Raw genomic sequence first — 21,029 nt, 5'->3', positions numbered from 1 at the left:
TAAAAAAGGTGTTCATAGAGGGAAAGGAATTATGTAATTTTGCACCAGCAATAAATAGCATCTCTCTTTGGACATGTGATACGGATTTTGCGCACAGATGATTTCGTTAATATAGCATTCTCTTAGAGAAGGCTGTGTGTTACTTCCTTATGTAGTGAAATATAAAGAGGAAAAGGCTGTTCTAATATATGTAGTGCCCAAACTGTTTAGCACTTTTAATATCAAAATCAACAGCAACAAATCAGTATGTCCTGGTAATGCCCTGGTAACCTGGAGATCCTCTGGCGCTATCTGTTCACTAAGACCCTTCAACAATAGAATGCAGATTAAGCTCCTAATAAATTATCAGTGGCAGCCCCCACAGAGAGTATAGTTCAACAATATACCCTTAATCCTTGGAAGGGTGGTGGTCACACTGACTTGGACCAGAATGGTCATGGCCTTATCATCAGGTGGAATTTGCAAAAAGGAGTTCTGGCCACTTCAAGGCAAATCCAGCAGCTTTCCACAGCTAAGAATATAGGGTTTATAGGAGACTGATTGTTACCTTTTGTGGATGTGCTTATCCTACCCAAGTCATAATATCTGTAAACTATAATCATTTTATCTTGGTTGGAATTCTGTATTAGTTAGATTATTTGCATCTGATTCTGTATAATGGCTAGTTGTTGAAAAGGCACTGTGACTATAAAACCTGAGGCAGGTGAGAAGTTTACAGTCGTACCTTGGTTGCCGAACGCCTTGGAACGTGTATGTTTCGGCTCCCAAACAATTGAAAACTGGAGTGTTCCATTTTTTGAATGATTTTTGTAAGCCAAACGTCCGGTGCAGCTTCTGTGGCTTCTGTTTGGCTGCAGGACGCTCCTGCAGCCAATCGGAAGCTGCGCCTTGGTTTTTGAACGGTTCTGGGAGTTGAACAGACTCCCGGAATGCATTCTGTTCGAGAACCAAGGTACAACTATATCTTTATATTCTCATGTCCGGATACATGACCTTTGATCTGTTGGTTATTGTAAAGGAATACAGCATAAAGTGGGTGCAGTAAAGTCTTCAGCAATACTGAGCGATAATTCTTAGTATGAAGTATTACATGGATGCTCCTATTTTCACTTCTCAAATGTTGTAGAGTATGGCACAGTTATTTCTAGAAAAGTTGCATGCTGTTTGTTACCCTTCTCTAGCTTTCCTTTGTTCCTATTTGTTCACGCCCCCCTCCCCCCCTGCAAGGAGGGCAAAGGAGAGCAGCTGTCAAAGCACCATGGAGAGCTCCTAGGGAGCAACTTTCATTGATGGATGGAGGTGAACCGTAGCCTTTTGAGCTGCTGTCCACCCTTCTCCTAATCTCCTCCTGCTTTTGCACTGGCAAGGTGATGTGAAAAACACTCAGGACTAGGGGAAGGTCCCTCTGATGTGCTGGGGGATTTGGTTCAGTGGGCTCCTGCCTATCAGTGGACCCATGATTCCTACCTGATTCAGTGAACCCCTGATCACTATCATCTGGCTCAGACCCAGAAACCTGTTTCAGCCCCTCAACTGATGGTGCTGCTGTATCTGACTCAAGTGTCCTGGTCACTCACTGGGCTCCAGGGTCAAGATTGCTTTGTTGCAAATAAAATCTAGCACTTATTATTATGGTTCATTTGACACCCCCCCCCCCCTTGAGCCTGTGAGAATTTCTGGAATGATACGCATCTTTTAGCAAGATGTTTTTCATCTTGCTTTAGTCCATGCCAGCAGCAGATACAGAACAGAACCTCCCTGGTAACCAGTTGCAGTGACTAAGCAGAGCTCTTCTGAGCACTGAGTGCATGAGAGGGAAGCTTAGATAATAAAATTATTACAATTAGCAGAAGCACATGTACTGCATAAGAAAAGAGGGTAATGTTCGCTGAAAAGAGAGTAATGTTATATGGATTAATACATTTAGTGGAAGAGGGGAGGGCATATTACATGTGACTATGCCCTTCCGTTTGATAAAAGTCATTTACAAAAGTAGTTTTGTAATCACATCATATGATTTGTTTGTTTATATCACAGAGTTAATTTTCTACCAGTTTCCTAAACATAAGAATACAGCTGAGGTACTGATTTTTAGTTTTTGACCAGTTTGTTTTGAATATCCACAGTGGGAGGATTGAGAAGTCTGCTCAGTTATTTTTGCAGGTTAATTTATTGGATCCTTGATCACCGTCCTTGTCTCTGCTAGATCTCTTGGCAGCCTTTTGTGCAGGAATAATTGTAAATGGCACTGTCATCATGCTCAAATATGGAATTTTAGTTTATGATTCTCCTCAGGAACTAGCAAACATTGTTAAGTTGAATCTTTAGCTGAATGATCGTCCAGAACCTTTATGTCCATGGACTCTTAAGCATTAAGAAATGTATCTCCAGAGAGCCCTAGAGACATTACAACACTCTTCACTGAAGAATGCCCTCAATATGTTTTGGATTACAATTCCAATTTTGGACTACAATTATAGTCCAAAATATCTGGCTGGCAGGCACCAGGTTGGCAAAGTTTGGGTTAGAGTCTACTGTTACCTTTTTGTAAAGATGGACAGAAAACTAGTTTGCTTGCCCTTGTTTTTGTGTGTGTGTGGCAAGAGTCTTAATTCTCTAGTTCTTACCACTATGTAGTATGCCTGAGTTCTTCATTAGGTGGTGTGGTTGATGCCCTGTCACTAGAAATTAATTATCCCATCATGGCTCTCTCCGGGTATACTGCATGGGAATGTTGAAATGTTTTCTTTACTAATCCTTTTTAGGGCAGATTAGCTCATAAAGATTGTTTTTGACAAACTGCAGGTTTGAAGAAGTGAAGTTGGAATGAAAGGAGCTGAGATAAAGAAAGCGTCTTATATGCATCCTCAGAGAGGTTTTATCCTAGCCCTATATATCTGGAATGAAAATGATGCAGCTTGCACCTTTCCTAGCAACAATTGAAAGAAAATCACCACTTAACAATTAATTGAATATAACTTCACAAGGCTGGTGTCAAAAGATATTAATTTCCATGTTTAAATAATGAATGAGAATACAGGCCACATATTGTACTAGGAAGCCAGCAGATATATTTTAACATTGGTAGGATACGGTTCATGTGATTGGTTTTCATTAATAAGCAAACTGCTGTATTTTATAGCAGTTGAAGTTTCTAAACAGACTTCAAAAGCAGCTTCATATATAGCATATTGTAGAAATCTAGTCTAGGTGTTAATCATGGCATGGATAAATGCAACCAGGCTGTATGTTCAGGAGTGGCTGTTGCTTTGTCTGGCTGATATTTTGTTTGGTGACTGAAATATAAATATTGCTACAGGGATTACTCCTAAACAACTAGGGAGGGGGAGAAGAATCCATTTCTGGTCATAGGTACCAGCAGTGAAAGCACTATTACTACAGTCCATACACTGAGTACCACCAGATGATAGCTGTGGCAAAACAAAGGACAGGTTGAATAATGCTGATGATGAACAACAGACATTGTGCAATGAATTTCTCACACTGAGAATGTGGCTGCAGGCAACAACTTGAAATAAAGGATTAGGCTACTGTGTTCGTTTAGTGTTTATCAGGCTAGCCCTGTCAACAGGATTCTTATTCCATATTCTTTCAAGAGTGTTGCAGAGTAGAAGCTCAGCAACACACACGCCTTACCGGCCAAACTAGTCTGCTTCACACCTAAGGCTTGGCTGTTGCTTCTCAGCTCAAAGTCTAATATAAAGAAAACACTTTGAAGATGGAGATCTGTAATTAAAGCACAGTCCCAACAAGAGAGGTACTGTGAATGGGTGGTTCATTTGCCTGGGAAGATGGTGTTCAGCTTATTCTGAACAAGGTTGCATTTCCCATAAAGGGTTCAGGCTCACAGTCTGTGGTACAGATAGAGCCAGCCTTGACCTTTGAGGTCCAAATGGGTTCCATACCGCATAGCACTTCCAAGTCTTCTGTAGCTGCTGTCATCCCTCCTGTTTTCCATGGCTCCAGACTTGAATGTGGCATAGGACTGTCCTTGGAGACACTTGCAAAACACCAGCTAGTCCAGAATATAGCTTGTGGGTTACTAAACTGGGAATAGCCCTAGGGAACACGTCATGTGAAGCTACTTCTCTGGCTGCTGATCTGTTTCTGAGTACAATTCAGAGTGCTGGTGCTTATCTTCAAAGCTCTTTATGGTTTGTGTCCTGGGTACCTCAAGGGCCTTCTCTTTCCACAAATACCTGCCTCTTCATTTAGGTCTTCATCAGAGGCCTTTTTCCTGGTGCCCCAATCTTCAGAATTCAGACAGATGGAAACTGTTTCAGAAGTCCGACAGATGGAAATGGATGCCTCTAATGCCTTTTTGGCTCCATGCAGGGACCTTTTTTATTTTTCCTATGCCTTCTTTTAAAACACAAATTGAATTGGTTTTTGTTTGCTCTGCTGATGTTTCATTTTTCCTTTGCAGAATTTTAGTGTGAGCCATTTGGAGAACCTTGCGTGTTGAAGGCGGGGTTCAAATCTTAGGATAAATGAAGTTGAAATTCAGAAATATGTGACACATACCACCTTCAGCTGTGAATAAAGCATTTTCAGTCCTACATTACAGAGGTGCCTAGAGATGAAAGGTCATGACTGAGGATAGTGTAGTGTAACTGGCTTCACTGGCTTCTTTCCCCCTGTTTTCAGACTCTCATCATTTGCCAACTTAAAAATTAGGGTCAATTCGAGAGGTGAGGTGGTGCATATTTATGTATACTTGAATTTATTTCCTCGCATAATGTTTATTTCATAATAATACCGCATAAACTTTGAAAAACAATTTGTATCATCAAACTCTAATCAAACTTAGTAATATCTGTTCTTGAGGAATTCAGAGGGAGTGATAAGATTAGATTTGAAGATGCTTCAGAAATATATATGATTTGTTCCTCCCTACTAAGCTAGTGGACGCAGGTGGCGCTGTGGGTTAAAGCCTCAGCGCCTAGGACTTGCCGATCGAAAGGTCGGCGGTTCGAATCCCTGCAGCGGGGTGCGCTCCCGCTGCTCGGTCCCAGCGCCTGCCAACCTAGCAGTTCGAAAGCACCTCCGGGTGCAAGTAGATAAATAGGGACCGCTTACCAGCGGGAAGGTAAACGGCGTTTCCGTGTGCAGCTCTGGCTCGCCAGAGCAGTGATGTCACGCTGGCCACGTGACCCGGAAGTGTCTCCGGACAGCGCTGGCCCCTGGCAGGGGTACCTTTACCTTTACCTTTACTAAGCTATATGCATGCTGGCTATGAATCATAGGTTTGGCTATGATTAAAATTACTTATAAAATTAATGGGAGAAAATAAAAATTAAGGATTCTACATACTATGTTAAGTGCTGCTTGCTCTCTTCAAACAGAATATATCAAAGCTGAGAAAGAAATAGGTGGGTAATGGAACATCTTACAACGTAGGAGAAATGGCTAAGAAGACTGTTTCCTCTCAAAGCTCTTTTTTTAAAAAAGAAATCCTTAAGGTTGGAGATGATGGAGGAACAGAAAAGCATGAATAGTCTGTTCTAATATTAATATTTAGGGTACACTTAATGAAATCACCATAAAATACATAGTTAAAACAAGCAAAATATCTCCCCCCTCAACTATCTGCAAAAACACAATTGATTATAGATGTCCTTTCTATAGATTTGTTAGTGGTCACAAATTTAACTTGAGTTTCTCAAAGGCACAGGCAACATCATACAATTCTGAAATATGTATGCTAAATAAGAAAGATAGCCAGAGCATATATTGTATCCCCTCCTTCAGTATGTCTCTAAACATTAAAACAGTCAGAAGCAATTTACAGGGAGCAGAGTACGTACTCTATTAGCGTCTTGTGGTGTTACAGTTTCTCAAAGCAATGCAGAACTGGACTAGGGAAATTATGGGTTGACGGAATGAGTCTATTTTTCAGTTGGCTTTCAGGCAAAATGGCTTGGCATTGTCTGTTTTCACTAAGGGAAAAAATGAGGCATAATATTGGATAGGAAGGGAAATCAAATTATGATAACATTTTCATTCAGTACATGGTAGTTTAAACAGTAATTAGTTCCATATTGTTTAATTCTGTTTGTAATTCCCTATTGGATGCTTGATCAAGTATCTGCAAGTCTCACTGACTTACATTTGCAAAGATAAGGTTCATATTTGATACACCTAGTGGGCAGTGGGGTTGTTAGCACCACTTGCTTACAAACTGTGTCACATATTCTGTCCTTGAATGATTGGCTTTAATGTTCAAATGTCATTCTCCAGGCTAGCTACTGAATCATATTTTTAAGAAAATGAAGAAAGAACATTAAATCCATGATAAAATAGATTTGAAGTAGATTGTATAAAAGGAAGCACAATTCTGAGAACAATCAATTCTGTATTAAAATATATGCCCACTTTTTGTGTAATACTCAAGCATTTCACTTTGCAGTAGTGAAATAGATTTTAATGGGACTGCTGTATGGGAATTTGAAAATTGTAGCCTATTAAATACAAGAAGTTTGCTCATAGAAATTATGACATGGACTCAGTTTTAAATCACCAAAAAATGTTTTTGTGCATGAACGTATGGCGTAGTTGCATTTTGGGGTCTCAAATATGCCTACAACACTCTTATTGTTAATTATTATTATTATTTATTGAATTCATATACCACCCTATACCTGGAGGTCTCACACTCCACATACACACTTCTTTTCAGGGACCAAGAAGCCACAAATGGCAGGCTTGAATGCTCACTTGCAGATAGATTCACAATAGAAATGGCTCTGAATGATCATATAGGTCACATTTTGTATTTCAAGCAAGCCTGCAGCAAATCACTATTTTCTTTCTGCTGTCATGTCGTTCCTTCCTCAGATATTCTCCAGCTTGCTGGGGAGAGGAGGGAATGGGTCAGGGGAATTTATACTGGACTCTAAGCCTGTTCAGCTGGGTCCTGTGACCTGGCAGCTGGGCGTAAGTTCTCCTGGCAAAAACAGTGCAACTCAACCACACAACGGGGGCCAGTGGTGAGGGCCCAATCCTTGGATATTGAGATCAGACTCATCTGAAAGAGCACTCGGGATCCAGTGCAACTTCACATAGCAGGAGCAGGAGGATATAAAGTGAGCATGCTCCAACCTCATCTCACTTTACTTCTTGCCTCCCATGTGTGGGCTGCTGCCTCTTGAGCTCCCCATATAAAGACTTTTGCACCTGGTGAAAAGCACTTTGCGCTCAGGAAACATTCCACAAACACTCGGCATCTCGGCACCTGCCACAGACCACACACGAGAATTGGGGAACAAACGAGGCCTTTGTGCTAACCCTGCTCCCAGGTTCTCCCCAACAGGAACACGGCAGCGGCGGAGGCTGCACTCAGTCAACAGCAGCAACACTCACCCAAGGACACAGAAAACAAGGTGAGTCTGGGAGGAGGAATCCCCAGAGGATGCCCCAACAATGGTGCCATTCCCACAAATAGCCCCCACAGCATCCAGGAGCACTGCTCCCTCTAGAGGTGGGGGAATACTGAAGCCCAACCAGCACCACCTCCCAGTCCTGAACACAGTATGTGGCATTGCTTGCACCACGGGCGCCAAGAATGCACAGAAAGAGGTAAGGGGTCACCAGTCATGGGGAGGCATGTACAGTCACCAGCCCTCATTGTCACCTTGCTGTTCCATTGCCTTACTAGGCACGCAGCTACAGAGGAGGCAACAGCAGCAACTGCACCACCAGCGGATGTGATCCAGGAGGGAGAGCTGCACCACCAGACAGGTAGGGGATGACACCTCTAAACAGCCACCCCTCCTTAGCCATTCGAGCCACATCTTCGCCTCAACACAAGGAGCCCCAATCAACCTGCAAGCTCCATGACTCCAACAAAGGTATGCATCCCCACCCATGCCCATGGTGGGAGAAGGAGGAAAATCAGTCTCAGCTGATGTGCCAATAGCACTTGGGACCCACCTCACAGGTCCCACCCACCCCTTCTTCTCGCCACTGTGCCAAGGGGCTGTTTATCCCACGTGTTACCACTCCCCTCCTTTGTTTGCAGGCCACGAGTCAATGGATGCTGCAGCCACCATGAAGCCCCGTAATGCAGAGAGGCAGCCCTGTGAATGAAACTCCTTGGAAGGAAGGGGATCCCTGTTCAAAGAGTGCTCAATAAAAACCAAATGTCCGCAACCATCCGCTCTGTCTCCCATTTATTCATGCGTCGCAACAGGAGGGGAGACTGCATTCCCACCACTGGGGCTGCTCTGCAGGGTCCCTGGTCTCTTGACTATAACTCCCAGAAGCCCCTGCTGTGGGACAGTCAGTACCAGCAGGGGCAAGGGAGGAGACATGCAGTGAAAGAAAACAGCAACACCTCACACTCCAACCATCCGCCAGCTGGGGAACCAAGCAGCAGCCCAACACTACTGCACACCACAGGGCCTGGGGCAAGGGGAAGGGAGACGGACCCACAAATGGGGAAGGAGGATGAGCTGCCATCTAGCTGGGGGATGGCTAGAGGGCATCTAATGACTCCATGGTACAGAAGGAGGATGCTTCATGGCCCAAATATCACCCTGGCTATGTAGCTGTGGGCAGCTGTCCTGTGTGGCTCCTAGCCATGGTGAGGAGGTAGCTGACCATCTCCTTGCGCCCTGGAGCCCCTGCTCACCTGACTTGGTGTCCAAGGGCAGCTGTCACACCACCACCACATTCTGTAGCATGTTATACGCCAGCAACACCTGTGACATCCTCATGGGGGAGTGCATACCTCCCTGCCCCTGGTGTGAAGAAGGTAGCAAATGAGATTTCAGACGTGTTTGATAGTGGTGCGCGCCGAGTGGTGTACTTGGTTGTGATAAGGAGTCATGAGGAAGGACCTCAGTGTGTAGCCATACTGTGCTGTTGTTGAGTGTGGCTGTGTGATTGGTGGCGTGGGCATGCCTAGCACATGTGATATGCTGTGTGTACTGATTGGCTGCTGGAGTATTGTATTGCTAGGGGAGATTGTGGGCTCTCTATCCCATTTGTTTACATTCCTAGGCTGTTGACTGCACACCACTTTCTTTTTCTTTGCATTTTTCCATTACATACATTCATTTCTTTCTCTGTGGTATTTTAGTTTTTCTTATCATCTCTTTTAAACATCTAATACAGTAGTATCTGTTACAACATCTCTAGTCATGTCCAATCATTTAATTTTGCTGCATCGCCTCAGTTTGTATCCCCCCTTTTTCTGTACACATCCTTTCTCCCTTTTCTACTGTTCATAAACCTAACCCCACTTGTATGTTTAACATTATTCTCCTCTTTTAAAAAAATACATTTCTAGTAATTCCCACTCACTTCATGTTATTTTCTTGTCCGTATTCCTTATTGTAGCCATCATATTGACTAATACTATAAATTCTATTAGTTTGAACAACCACTGATCTTGTTGGGATTGCCCTTTCTTTCCAAATTTTCGCATACCGGTATGTTATCCTTGCCACTGCTGTTGCATAGGGAAATATTTTTTGTTTTGTTTGTGAGTTCTTGTCCTATTACAGCTAGCAGGAAGGCTTCTGGGTTTTTTGGGAGGGGGCATTCGCCTCACACCACTTTCTTTGATCTCAGTGTGACCTTGCAGTTCATACACATCCACTCAAGGTGCCAGGGAACTCTTCCTTTCGTGTCAACAGGTGGGCACTGGCTCTCTGCAATTTGGTTGCTTATTTCCAATCAGCTGGCGTTTCCTCCTCTCTGGGTCTCCTGAATTAGCTCTGAATCTGGTGTCCCTTGTTCCAGTTTAATTTAAACCAGCCTAATGCTGGTTTCCTGTGTGTAGGATGGTCCAGTAAATTGTGAGAGCCAGTGTGGTGTAGTGGTTAAGAGCAGTAGGCTTGTAATCTGGTGAACCGGGTTCGGGTCTCCGCTCCTCCACATGCCGCTGTTGGGTGACCTTGGGCCAGTCACACTTCTCTGAAGTCTCTCAGCCCCACTCACCTCACAGAGTGTTTGTTGTGGGGGAGGAAGGGAAAGGAGAATGTTAGCCGCTTTGAGACTCCTTAGGGTAGTGATAAAGCGGGATATCAAATCCAAACTCTTCATCATGTACAGCCATTGGCTGGCTGTCTTCCAGGAACTAAGCCTTTCCCTTGTATATTCCCTTGCTTGGACCCGTCTCTTCCTAGTCATCCACCCCACTGACTGCCAGTGAGTCTCATAACTTGCACTGTAGGCTTTTCCCCGGAATGGAGCCAGACCACGCAAATAGCTTGAAAGTCATAAACTCCAGGCTCAGTTAATTTTAAGATAAGAGTTCTTTAGAAAAGGTCCTTAAAAAAAAAGAAAAAACTAAGCCTGACAGTTATTTAATGCTAATCTCTGCAGTTGAGAGTGTTTGGTGAAGAGCAAATAACTCTTCTAGAGTACCCATGGTGTTCAAAACCAATACATTGGCAGGATCAATTATTGGAAAAACTATCAGTATATGTATATGTAAGCACTAGCTAAGTGCAGAAAAATCTTCCACCCAAATAATCTGGAATAAGATAGTAATTGAGCCACTAAAGTAAATTCCTGTATATGGGTGATCAACTCCTGACGCACCCTAGTGGAACCCTTTGAAATGTAGGACTTGGATGAACTTTCTTAGGGGCTCCTATTTTGCTTCTTGAAACAGCTTGAGGGGAATAAGCAACAGACATGAGTGTTTGGGTTATGCATTCTGATATTTACTTTTGCATCTGCCTAGATTAGATTATTGTTTTCCATCCAAATGTGTTGGCTGGAACTTTATGGTCAACTCTTATGGTTCTGGTGATGCATTATCTGACAAACTTGGCAAAAGCTGGCGACGTGGCTCCGTTTATGCTAGACATTTCCCCAGTATTGTGATGTCTCACTCACTTACAAGCCACGTGACAGAATCACCAACCCATAATGCGCCTTCAATTCTAGTATTATTCAGATGGGTTCTGATTTTTTTCCTGTTTGCTGTTCTTACAGTTTTTACAGTGTGGATGGATCAATCTGAGTGCTTTCAGCCTGCTTTCAGAACTGCTTTGGCAAACTTTATGCCTTCACTTTTAATTAGGGTATCGCTTTGTGTGCAGGAAATAGGTGATTGTCCTGACCTTCACCAATCAGTCTAGGTGGTCAGCTATTTTTTAATTTAGGCAGTATTTTTTCATGTCAGAGGCATTATGTCTCTGAACACCCATTGCTGAGAATCACAGGTTAGCAAAGTGCCATGGCACTCATGTCCTGCCTGCCTGCCTGCTTTCCACAAGCATTTGGTAGGCCACAGTGAGAACAGAATGCTGGACTAGATGAGCTGTTGGACCTGATCCAGAGGCTCACACAGAGTCATTCTCAGCAACCCTTAACAAACAGCAGTGCACAGAATTGTTGGAAGGAAAGAAAATGCTTTAAAGGTACAGAAAACTGTTTGATGCATAAAGTACCCAAATCATGCTCGTGACGGGGGGGGGGGGGAATAGAATGTAACCCATAAGTAGGGCACATTGAGTATTGTAATTCAAGAATGCCACATAAAAAAATGAAACTAGTAACTAAAGGTGATGAGACAACCTTGTTTGCACTTAATACTGTGTAATGCAGAAGTTTTTAGTCAGATAACCTACTTATATTAGTCAATGTACTTTGCAGAGATTTTTAGTCTGAACAAGGAGGTTGAAAATGCTAATGAATGTTGGATTTTGCTTAAAGCCAAGAGATGATAAAAAAGTAAAAATAGACAAAGTTCATTTACCAAAAAAATGAATGTTTTCATTTACAAAAATGTTTCATTTGTTCTCACAACAAATGAAAGAGGTGGGGAAAGGGTGTATATTTAGTTGGTACTAAGTGTTCTTTGAATAAGCCCAGTATGCGTTTTTATAGGTCAGGATTGTTCCATTTGTTTGTACTTTTATATTGTCTACCAACCTAAATAATTACCAGCCAGTTGCCAACCTCACTTTTGGGAGCAAGGCTCTTGAGCGGTTGGTCACTGACCAGATCCAGCGGAGGAGACTGATTTTCTAGAGCCATTTCAGCTGGGTTTTTGGCCTGGCTTTGGCACAGAAACTGCCCTGGTCACCTTATATTATGACCTCTGAAGGGAAAGAGGCAGAGGCAATGTGTCCCTGTTAATCTTCCTTGACCTCTCAGTGTCTTTGAATAGCATTAATCACTGTCTCTTCCTTGGCAGGCTGAGTTGGGGGTGGGCTTTGCAGTGGTTCCGGTCCTACTTGAATGGTCATCTCCAGTGGGTGATGCTTGGGGAGTGTTTTTGTGTCCCTGTTAATCCTCCTTGACCTCTTGGCGGCTTTCAACAACATTGACCTCTCTTGGAGAGGTTATCTGCGTTGGGGGTTGGTGGCACTGCTTTGTAGTGGTTCCAGTCCTACTTGGATGGCTGTCTTCGGCGGGTGATGCTTGGGGGGAGTTTTTGGCACCATGGGGCCTTCAGTGTGGGGTCCCTCAAGGCTCAGTTCTATCCCCCATGTTGTTTAAACTCTATATGAAGCTGCTAAGTGATCTGGAGTTTTGGAGTGTGTTGTCAGCAGTATGCTGATGACACACAGCTCTATTTCTCCTTTGCATCTCCAGGCATGGCAGTGGATGTGCTAGACCAGTGTCTTGCCTCAGTAGTGGACTGGATGAGAGCCAACAAACTGAGGCTCAATCCAGATAAGACAGAGGCACTGTTATGGGGTGGTGCCCTAGACCTAGACTCGCTTTTAAGGAGCAGGTACGTAGCTTGCATAGGTAGATGGAGATCATCCAACAGTTGTGCAGCATGCTACGCCACCTCCATATCTCTAAAATTGGCACGGAGGCTGGGGTTTGTTTGGCACCTATATGATGAACACCTGGATATGCAGATCATAAGAGGCTAAGCAATAAAAACACCCCCCCACCCCACCCCCTACTAACCTTCCATGCTTAGGAGCCTTAAAGGACAGGCAGGGGAAGTTTGGACAGCACTGCCTGAAGCCCTCTTCCCTTCAGCACCTTTGGGCAGCACCACCCAAGTAGCTACTGTCCCTCAGGAAAGGTCAGTGGAGGTGTTAGGCACTGGTGCACGTGGGGGAGAGGGGTGTCCTTGCAGTGATGCCCAATCCAGCATGTTTCCCACTAGCTCTTCTACTTTAAGGTGCTACTTTAAGGAGCTCACGAGAGGCTGATGTGGGAGCGCAGCTTGAAAGTTCTTAGCATCCCAAACCCATCACACTCCTTACCAGCCCTTTCTTTGGGAACAGCCGGTGAAGTGGGGGTGGCGTACGCCTGGCAGATTCAGTTTTTGGCTTGGGCACCATGGTCAGCCCCAAACGGTACCCCCTGATTTAACCCAATAACAAGCGGAGCCTGCAAGAGAAACAAAAAGTTTGCCTCCCTTCTTGTGCTGCATGATTCGTTTTTGTCCGCCTGTGATCGTTCTCCCTTGTTCAGACCCGCTGCGATCCCTCAGGGGGAGTCAATATTTATTACAGCCATCTGGGGACGAAGCACGCGAATTGCACATGTCGCTGCTTTTGGCACCCCCCCCACCCCTTTCTAATGTTTGCAGTCCTGCCAGGCCTGGTGGGATGGCAGCCCTGAGCGGCGGCTGCCAGGGCAGCCATTCGAGGGAGAGGGCGGCGGGCTGGCTGCTGATTGGCCTCGCCGCCCACGGAGGCTGCGCCCTCCGCCCCCACCCGCTCTCCACAAACCGGAGTCCCCTCGGCTGCCGCCGGGCGCCAAGGGAAGGCGGGAAAGGCGGTCGCTGGTCCGCTTGTCCTTGCGGAGCCCCAGCGGCCTTGGCTCGCGTGCCGCCCCGCAGAGCCCCGGAGGAGCACCTGCTGCTGCGGCGGCCGCCGAGACGCCTCGTCGCCCGTCCCGCGCCAAGAGCAGCAGGGCCGAGGCCGGCGGCGGGATGGGGAGGCAGAGCGCGGGCGGGCCGGGGCGCAGCATGCTGCGCTCGCCGAGCCGGAGCAGCCTGTCCGCCTCCTTCGAGGCGCTCGCCGTTTACTTCCCCTGCATGAACTCCCTGGAGGAGGAGGAAGAGGAAGAGGAGGTGAAGAAAGGCGGCGGAGGTGAGGCGCGCGCGCGAAAAGCAGGCGGGGGGGGGGGCGCCCGCTGCAGCAACCGGTGGGCTGCTTGGCGCGGGACGGTCCCTGCAGCAGCGCCCAGCAACAAGCAGAAACTGGGCCGACAAGCCCCGCACAGTCTGAGTTTGACAGTACCCGAGTGGATGCTTCAGTTGCCCTTGTCCTAAGCGCGGCAGTAAGATTGTGTCCTTGCCATTAAACGAAGACTCTTGAATGCGTTTGTGCTGCTGCGTTATTTAACTTGGCAAAGGTGCCATAATAATTCAGGGTGTCAATTCCTATATGCGAAATAGATCCCTTTTACCGTTTTCCCAACTAAATGCGCCGAAGTTTGGTTTTTGAAGGACTTGGGGTATTGGACACATTGCACAACACTTCTAACTCAAGTTATACACATTAAAGTTCCATTCATTTCATTGTAAGATAATTTAGGTGTGTTTTGGAAATCCATTGGTAGAACTGGTTTTAAAAGAAGCCCTTTGTTTGTCGCTGAAAGTGTGACTCTGAAATGATGTGATTTGGTAATCATTAATGTGAGAATTTAATTTGCGCTTAGAATACTGTAGTTGAATATTTTCTCCTGGTTCATACACTGAGATAGAAGTCTTGTTTTTACACAAAGAAGCAATTCCATGGTTCCTACCTCCACTGTCAGGAGGCAGAATGCCACTGAATGCCAGTTGCTAGGAATCATAAGTGGGGAGAATGCTTTCTTCCTGTTGAGTTCCTGGTTAAGATGAGAGTTGAACTAGCTAACTTCCCATCTCAGGTTCTTCACAGTGCGATCCTATCCACATCTACTCAGAAGTTAAGACCATTAAGTTCTATGGGACTTATTCCTGGGTAGGATTGCAGCCATAGCCACTACACCAGCTACATAGCCAGCACCATTCTAAATATATGTATTGCTTCATTCACCAGGCTCTGTATATTTATCACACAACTCTGGAGATAATTTTGCAGTGGTTTGCCTGTTTGCTTATCTGGGTATGAAAAAGAACCCATCCAGGAGCCCTGACAGGTTGTGGATTTGTTCAGCTCACTTCAGTCCCTGATTCACCCTTCAGACATGCTCACAAATCAGAGGTGGAAATGATTTCAGGGCTCCTGAACTTTGTAAACCTTGTAAACAGAGCCTTACTAATGAACTGCAGAGTTTTCATTTATTAAACTTTAGCCACGTTAATCTTCGGCTTCCATCAAATAGTATAGAATAGCATAGCATACCATAACTATCTTTAGAAATAGGTGCACTTAATACCAGTGATTAAGCGTTTGCTTTAGGTTTAATCACCTTGAAATTTTCCTGTGGCTGACAGTATTATCAAATAGTGGCTATCATTTCTATTGGACAGATCCCACCTTCTCACGGGAAAAGAAGATGTTCCATGATACTTCTCACTGAGTGCACTGTGCATATCTGCTCTGCACTAAGCATACAGATAAACTGAAATAAAATATTGTATAAATGTACTTGAACTTCTTGAGGTTCTATAGCAGCCTTCATCACCCAGTGCCCTCTAAATATTTTAGACTACAACACTCGTTAGATCCAGTTCCAGCTCCAGCACCAACTCTGACCTGTGTCCAGGGTTTGTACAGTGAAAATGTGGACGGAGTTCCTGAACCTTTTAAAAGTTGTATGGAAGAAGGACTTTCAGCAAGTCTTGTTTCTGGTGTGTTGTGTATGCAGCACTGCTGGCATTGAATATTTGCCCCCACAGTTAAATCGACTATCTGATAATAAATCAAGTAGGAGGCTGGCTTCTTCCAGAATTGTTGCACTGGCCTCATTTGCAAAATTAAACCTTTTACAGCACAAGCCTATGCATGTTAATCCAGAAGTAAATCCCATTGGATCCTTACTCTTAGGTAAGAAAGTGTAGGAGGGTAGCTGTGCTTGCTATTGGTGGCCCAGTATTTGTTCAAAAGCAGAGTTTTCCACTGATACTTTGTGGATGCATTTGTCTAGGTTGGTCATCTGGACTAGTAAAATCTGTGGATGCTAGTCTGATATTCCTTTTGTGGGTTTTGAACTTACTGTATTTTTGTTATGACCAGTGGCTAAAACAATAACATTTTCTTTCATTGGCAGTTGGTGTTTTATGGATTTGACTGTGTGACCTCTTTGAATTGATTGGCTTGCTTAGCATCATGCAGAAATTTCTCATGAAAGGTCAAGGCCATTTCCTCTAATGTATCCATGTCATCCTCTGTTTTCACTGCTCTATTGTACAATCAAGGACAGTAGTTCTGTTCTGCTGTTTGGTTTGGACAGGGGTGAAGGACACAGTAGTCCAAATGTGGTTATAAGGCAAATGATGTCTTCAAAATCTGAAGCTGCTCTTGCAGCCTTACCAAAATACATGGGTCAGAATATTAATAAATGGTATTTCTGCCAAAAGATGATGCAGGTATGCTTGCATAAGCTTGAATATGTAGAACCACCTCTTCCAGCAACAATATGGCCTGTGTTGTGTGCACATACTGATCTTCACATGAATACAAATTTGATCACATTTTAAATGCCTCTCCCATATTAAAAATGTAGTCCTGCAAGAGCTTCACATTCAAACATGGTGCATGTGTGTGTCTAAATGAGGACTTTTCTCTCCAACATGGCAGAGATATTTTTTTATCTGGAAGACAATGGAGACGCGAAACCTGAATTTTGTAGTGGTACAGAACCATTTTATTTTTTACAATATGTAGATCTATCCTGAGTTACATATGCCATAGACAGAACGACTACTTCAACTGTGATAATTGCTTTTGAAATTCTTTTTCCTTATTTTTCTTCTTTTATCTTTACAGTTTTTTGCATCAGAGCAAAAACTAAAAAGGATTATCCCTCTCATTCATTTGCCCATTTCCCAACAGATGTTACCTCTTGCAACTGCTCAACCCCCCCCCCCCCGTCACAAGGTGCTTTTTCAGCACCTTTCAGGCCAACTTTGCGTTACTTTTCAAATTGCTGATTCAATCTAAGTGGGTTTTAGTGCTTGCTGCTCCATAATCTGCCTGTATCTAGTTCAGTACTTTCGCGCACGTTACTATATCTGGATGTTTTTACCCATTTCTCTCATTTACTGAAATGGACTTCAAATGCTGATGAACTGAAGTGCCAAGAAAATCTTTATCTAACATTAGAACACACACACACACACACACACACACACACACACACACACTATATGGATACTTTATTTTCAGCCAAAATAATACAGTAGAGACATGCTGGTTTTTAAACAAGGATTTAAAATCTGAAGTCCTTTAGCACATAGTTGATGTGTGAGAAATAGAAGCTAAGTTTGGACAGCAGGTGAGAACATCCTGGCATTTCTCAAGAGCCATCTGTAAAAATAGGCCTTAAAATGGGGTCAGCTGTGTACAATCTGTTCCATACAGCCATCTCCTCTGAGGTCAAAATTTATCATATTAAATTTTAACAAAGGCTACCAAACTATTTTAGTATATTTAGTACATTGTTTTTAAAATGTCTCACACGTTTGTCAATGTTTGCCTACACAGTAGGGGGTTTGAACATATAAACAGATTGTAAACCTGCATGGGATGGTACAATGCATAGCTTCCATATGTATAGGCTGTGCCTAGCTGCACCAGTCCCCCCCCCCCCACACTTTTCAGGTTTATACATATCACTAATTTCACAATTATTTTAACATTTCAAAACTTGACTTCCTTCCCCCTCTTTCTGCTGTTCGTTAAATTTATTTTTAATATCTTCTGCATAGCCACATAAGTTTGCTCATTTATTCATCTACTTTCAATATATACTCCTATGAAACTGCAAGTTATTACAATAATGCTGCCAATGTTCTTATCTGTTTACAATTTATCTGCAAATATTCAATAAGCCATTTCCATTATTTTATTAAAATGTTTGCTATCTTGAATTCTTATTCTTCCGGTAAGTTTAGCCATTTCTGCGTATTCCATAAGTTTTTGTATCCATTCTTCCTTTGCTGGGTCTTCTGCTTATTTCCATTTTGCGGGGAGTAACATTCTTGCCTCTGTAGTAGCATACATGAATAAGCTTCTGTACAGTTTGGGTAGTTCTGTCCCTATAATTCCCAAAATAAAAGCTGGGTGTGTTTTTTTACAAACATTATTTTAAACATCCTTTTCAATTCATTATACTGTATATCATTTCCCAGTAAGCTTTAACCTTACTACAAGACCACCATATATGATAAAAAGAACCTTCTTTCTCTTTACATTTCCAACACTTATTTGATTTAGATTTAGACATTTTTGCCAGTTTACTCGGTGTTAGATACCATTGATATATCATTTTCATATAATTTTCTCTTAGACCATAACATGCTGTAAATTTTATATCCCTATTTCACAATCATTCCCATTCTTCCATGTCTATATTATGACCGATATCTATTGCCCAATGTGTCATTAAGGATTTTACTTGCTCATTCTTTGTCTCCTCTTCCAATAATATTTTATACATTTTAGACAGCACTTTCACATCACATTCCAACAGGTCTCTCTCCAGTTGTGATATTTTCTCCCAAACCCTTGTATCCTATCTTTCTTAAATACTTCATTCAAATGATGATATTGTATCCATGTTGTTAATTTCCCTGATAATTCCTTAAATTCTTTTAATTTATACTCTCCTCTCTCTTGTTTTAATAAATTTCTGTAAGTTTTCCACCCTTAGAGTAAGGTTGGAAGGGTAGCTGCACCAATTCAGATATGAAGATGCAGTTCAGTGAGACATATTTGCATGCTGATGGCCATTCACAAGCACATACAGCTATTGAAATCCTACCCATTTTCTATCTATGTCTCAATCCATATAGGAATTCGAAACTCCAGGTGCTAGTAATAAATGCCCAGCTGGTCACCCATGACACTTGATTCCACAGTGGCTACCTCTGGATTAGGGCCACATTGTGTGGTAGTTTCTTGCATCCATGAGAGCACCAGCAGGTGTCACAATCAATATTTGTAGCTAATACATGGTGTCCTTCAAAATGAAAACAAAAAAGCTACATAACTTTCAGAACCCATTTTTTTTAAACAAAATAATGGAGCCCTGTGATATTCAGCATTCACACTTTATGGAAATGTTTTCTGCCCGTGGGACTACAGAATTGCTACTGAAATTAATGCACAAGCAACCTAAAACAGGAGAATAATGATACAGCAGTAGTTATTTATTTAGAGTTGCTTAATATTTACCAGCCGTTGTTAATTAACTCCTGGGTGGGGTTTTTGGGTGATGATGCTTGACAACATCTGCATCCCTAACCTTCCTTTGGAATGAATATAAATTAAATGTACTTGCATGTTTACTCCAAAGCATGACAGCTTGTATTATAATAATGATTAAATCATGTGAAGATGACCTTAAATAATTTTGCATATCAAATCTAAAGCAGTTGTTTGTGGTGAATACTATTCCATATGAGACCTCCTTATGTATGTAGCTTTAGTTCCAAATTGGAACAAGGTTGTCTAGAGCTGCCCATTGATCCCCTGGAAGAATAGCATGCAGTTGAATCACATACATGCCTACTTAGAAGTAAGCCTAATTTTGCTTAGTGGAACTTACTCTGAAGTATGTGTGTACAGATGTGCAGCCTTGATCTGTTCCTGCTGCAAGTGTCACATTAAGAGTTGACTCTCACAACTGACCTGCATGAGGCTAGCAGGGTTTTTTCTGCCCAGTTTTATACTATGATTACAGGTCAGCTGAAGTATTTATACTTCTCTGTGGCCTTTGTGCAGACATACATACAGCAATGTTCTGAGACATCATGTGAAGAACCCAACCCCAAACCCCAGAGCACATATGCTCTAGGCAGGGGCGAGGAACCATCACCCTCAGCCAGCATGGCAAATGATCAGAGATTATGCGACTTGCAGTCCAACAACATCTGGAGGCCATGAGTTCCTCGTCCCCAGTGCCAGTCCCAGGCTCTTTTGCATCCAGGTCAAGGCTACCTACTTGAATCCTTCCCTGCCCCCCAAATGCTAATTTTGATTTAAAAAAAGAAGTCTTGTAGAAAAAAACTGAAAAGCACAAAACTTGAAACCACTAATTTAATTGCAATAATAAGTAATACAACAGTCTCTGATTATCTTTCTCAAATACAAAGAAAATCATTTAGCACACAAATCATTTTGTGCATTGTTATGTAAAAAATGTAAGTCCCTTAAAAGTTTTGATATCAGGCGCATCAAAATCTTACGTTGCCTGCCTTTTCATTTGCAGATTTTGTCACCGATTCTGTCAGGGCCAGTGCTGATTCTTACAGTTGCCTAGCCAATTAATCTCTTTTGCAACATTGTTGAGTACAGGCAGTGGTGACCATTTTGCGCACGTCCAGTTGATGTGCGACCGCCAACATGCAGTCCTTTTGGATCCAGAAGAGGGCAGAGCAGACTTATGTGCACCGCACACGGGAGCCAGGCATGAAACCTCTGCACAAAATGGTCACCGCCTGTATATGTAAGCTATCACACACCACTTGCCACTGATACTGGAAGTGTGAGGAGGATCCTTAGAGCAACAGAAACATCAGGCATTTTATCCAGGAGTTTTTGCTTGTAGTATGAAGAGAAATACTCCTTGTGGTGGCATAGACTTTGGAAGTCCTTGAACTATTGCTGTTCACAGCACAGATGTTCAGTGTCAGTACAGTATCTTTGTTTCCATTATGCAGCAATAGTTTTTCCAAATTCTTACAGGCCTTATATGCATCTTCAGGAGTAGGAAGCAGAAGGCCAAATATATTATATTTATATTGGAATTATATTGTTGTAGCTGCTGGAATCTCTCTTCAACAGGTTGTATGGCCATGTCTAAGACCAGGGCTGCCAACTTGAACAACACATAAGGCCTGTCCCACATAATCAATCACATGACACGGTGCATGCGCACTATTTGAAAGGCAGTGCCCATCAACTGGGGGCTGGCCCACT

The 21,029-nt window shown here is 43.1% G+C and overlaps 1 protein-coding gene across 30 annotated transcripts in view; it reads left to right on the top strand.

Moving 5' to 3' along the window:
- RIMS2 (regulating synaptic membrane exocytosis 2) overlaps window positions 1–21,029 on the top strand; it is a 348,435-nt gene that overhangs the window by 317,238 nt on the left and 10,168 nt on the right. Inside the window, exon 1 of one of the 30 annotated variants that reach the window (XM_083748884.1) lies at window positions 13,689–14,045. The exons of the other annotated variants lie outside the window; for them this stretch is intronic. Within the exon in view, the coding sequence (XP_083605010.1) occupies window positions 13,886–14,045 (160 nt within the window). The 5' untranslated portion in view covers window positions 13,689–13,885. Of the gene's footprint in view, window positions 1–13,688; window positions 14,046–21,029 lie in introns of those variants that run through there. 30 annotated transcript variants of the gene reach the window in all.

This window comes from Podarcis gaigeae, assembly GCF_964106915.1.
Source record: "Podarcis gaigeae genome assembly, chromosome: 7".
In the NCBI taxonomy this organism is placed as follows: Eukaryota; Metazoa; Chordata; class Lepidosauria; order Squamata; family Lacertidae; genus Podarcis; species Podarcis gaigeae.
Note: the sequence above shows the minus strand (reverse complement) of the source record. Positions and strands in the feature narration are given on the sequence as shown.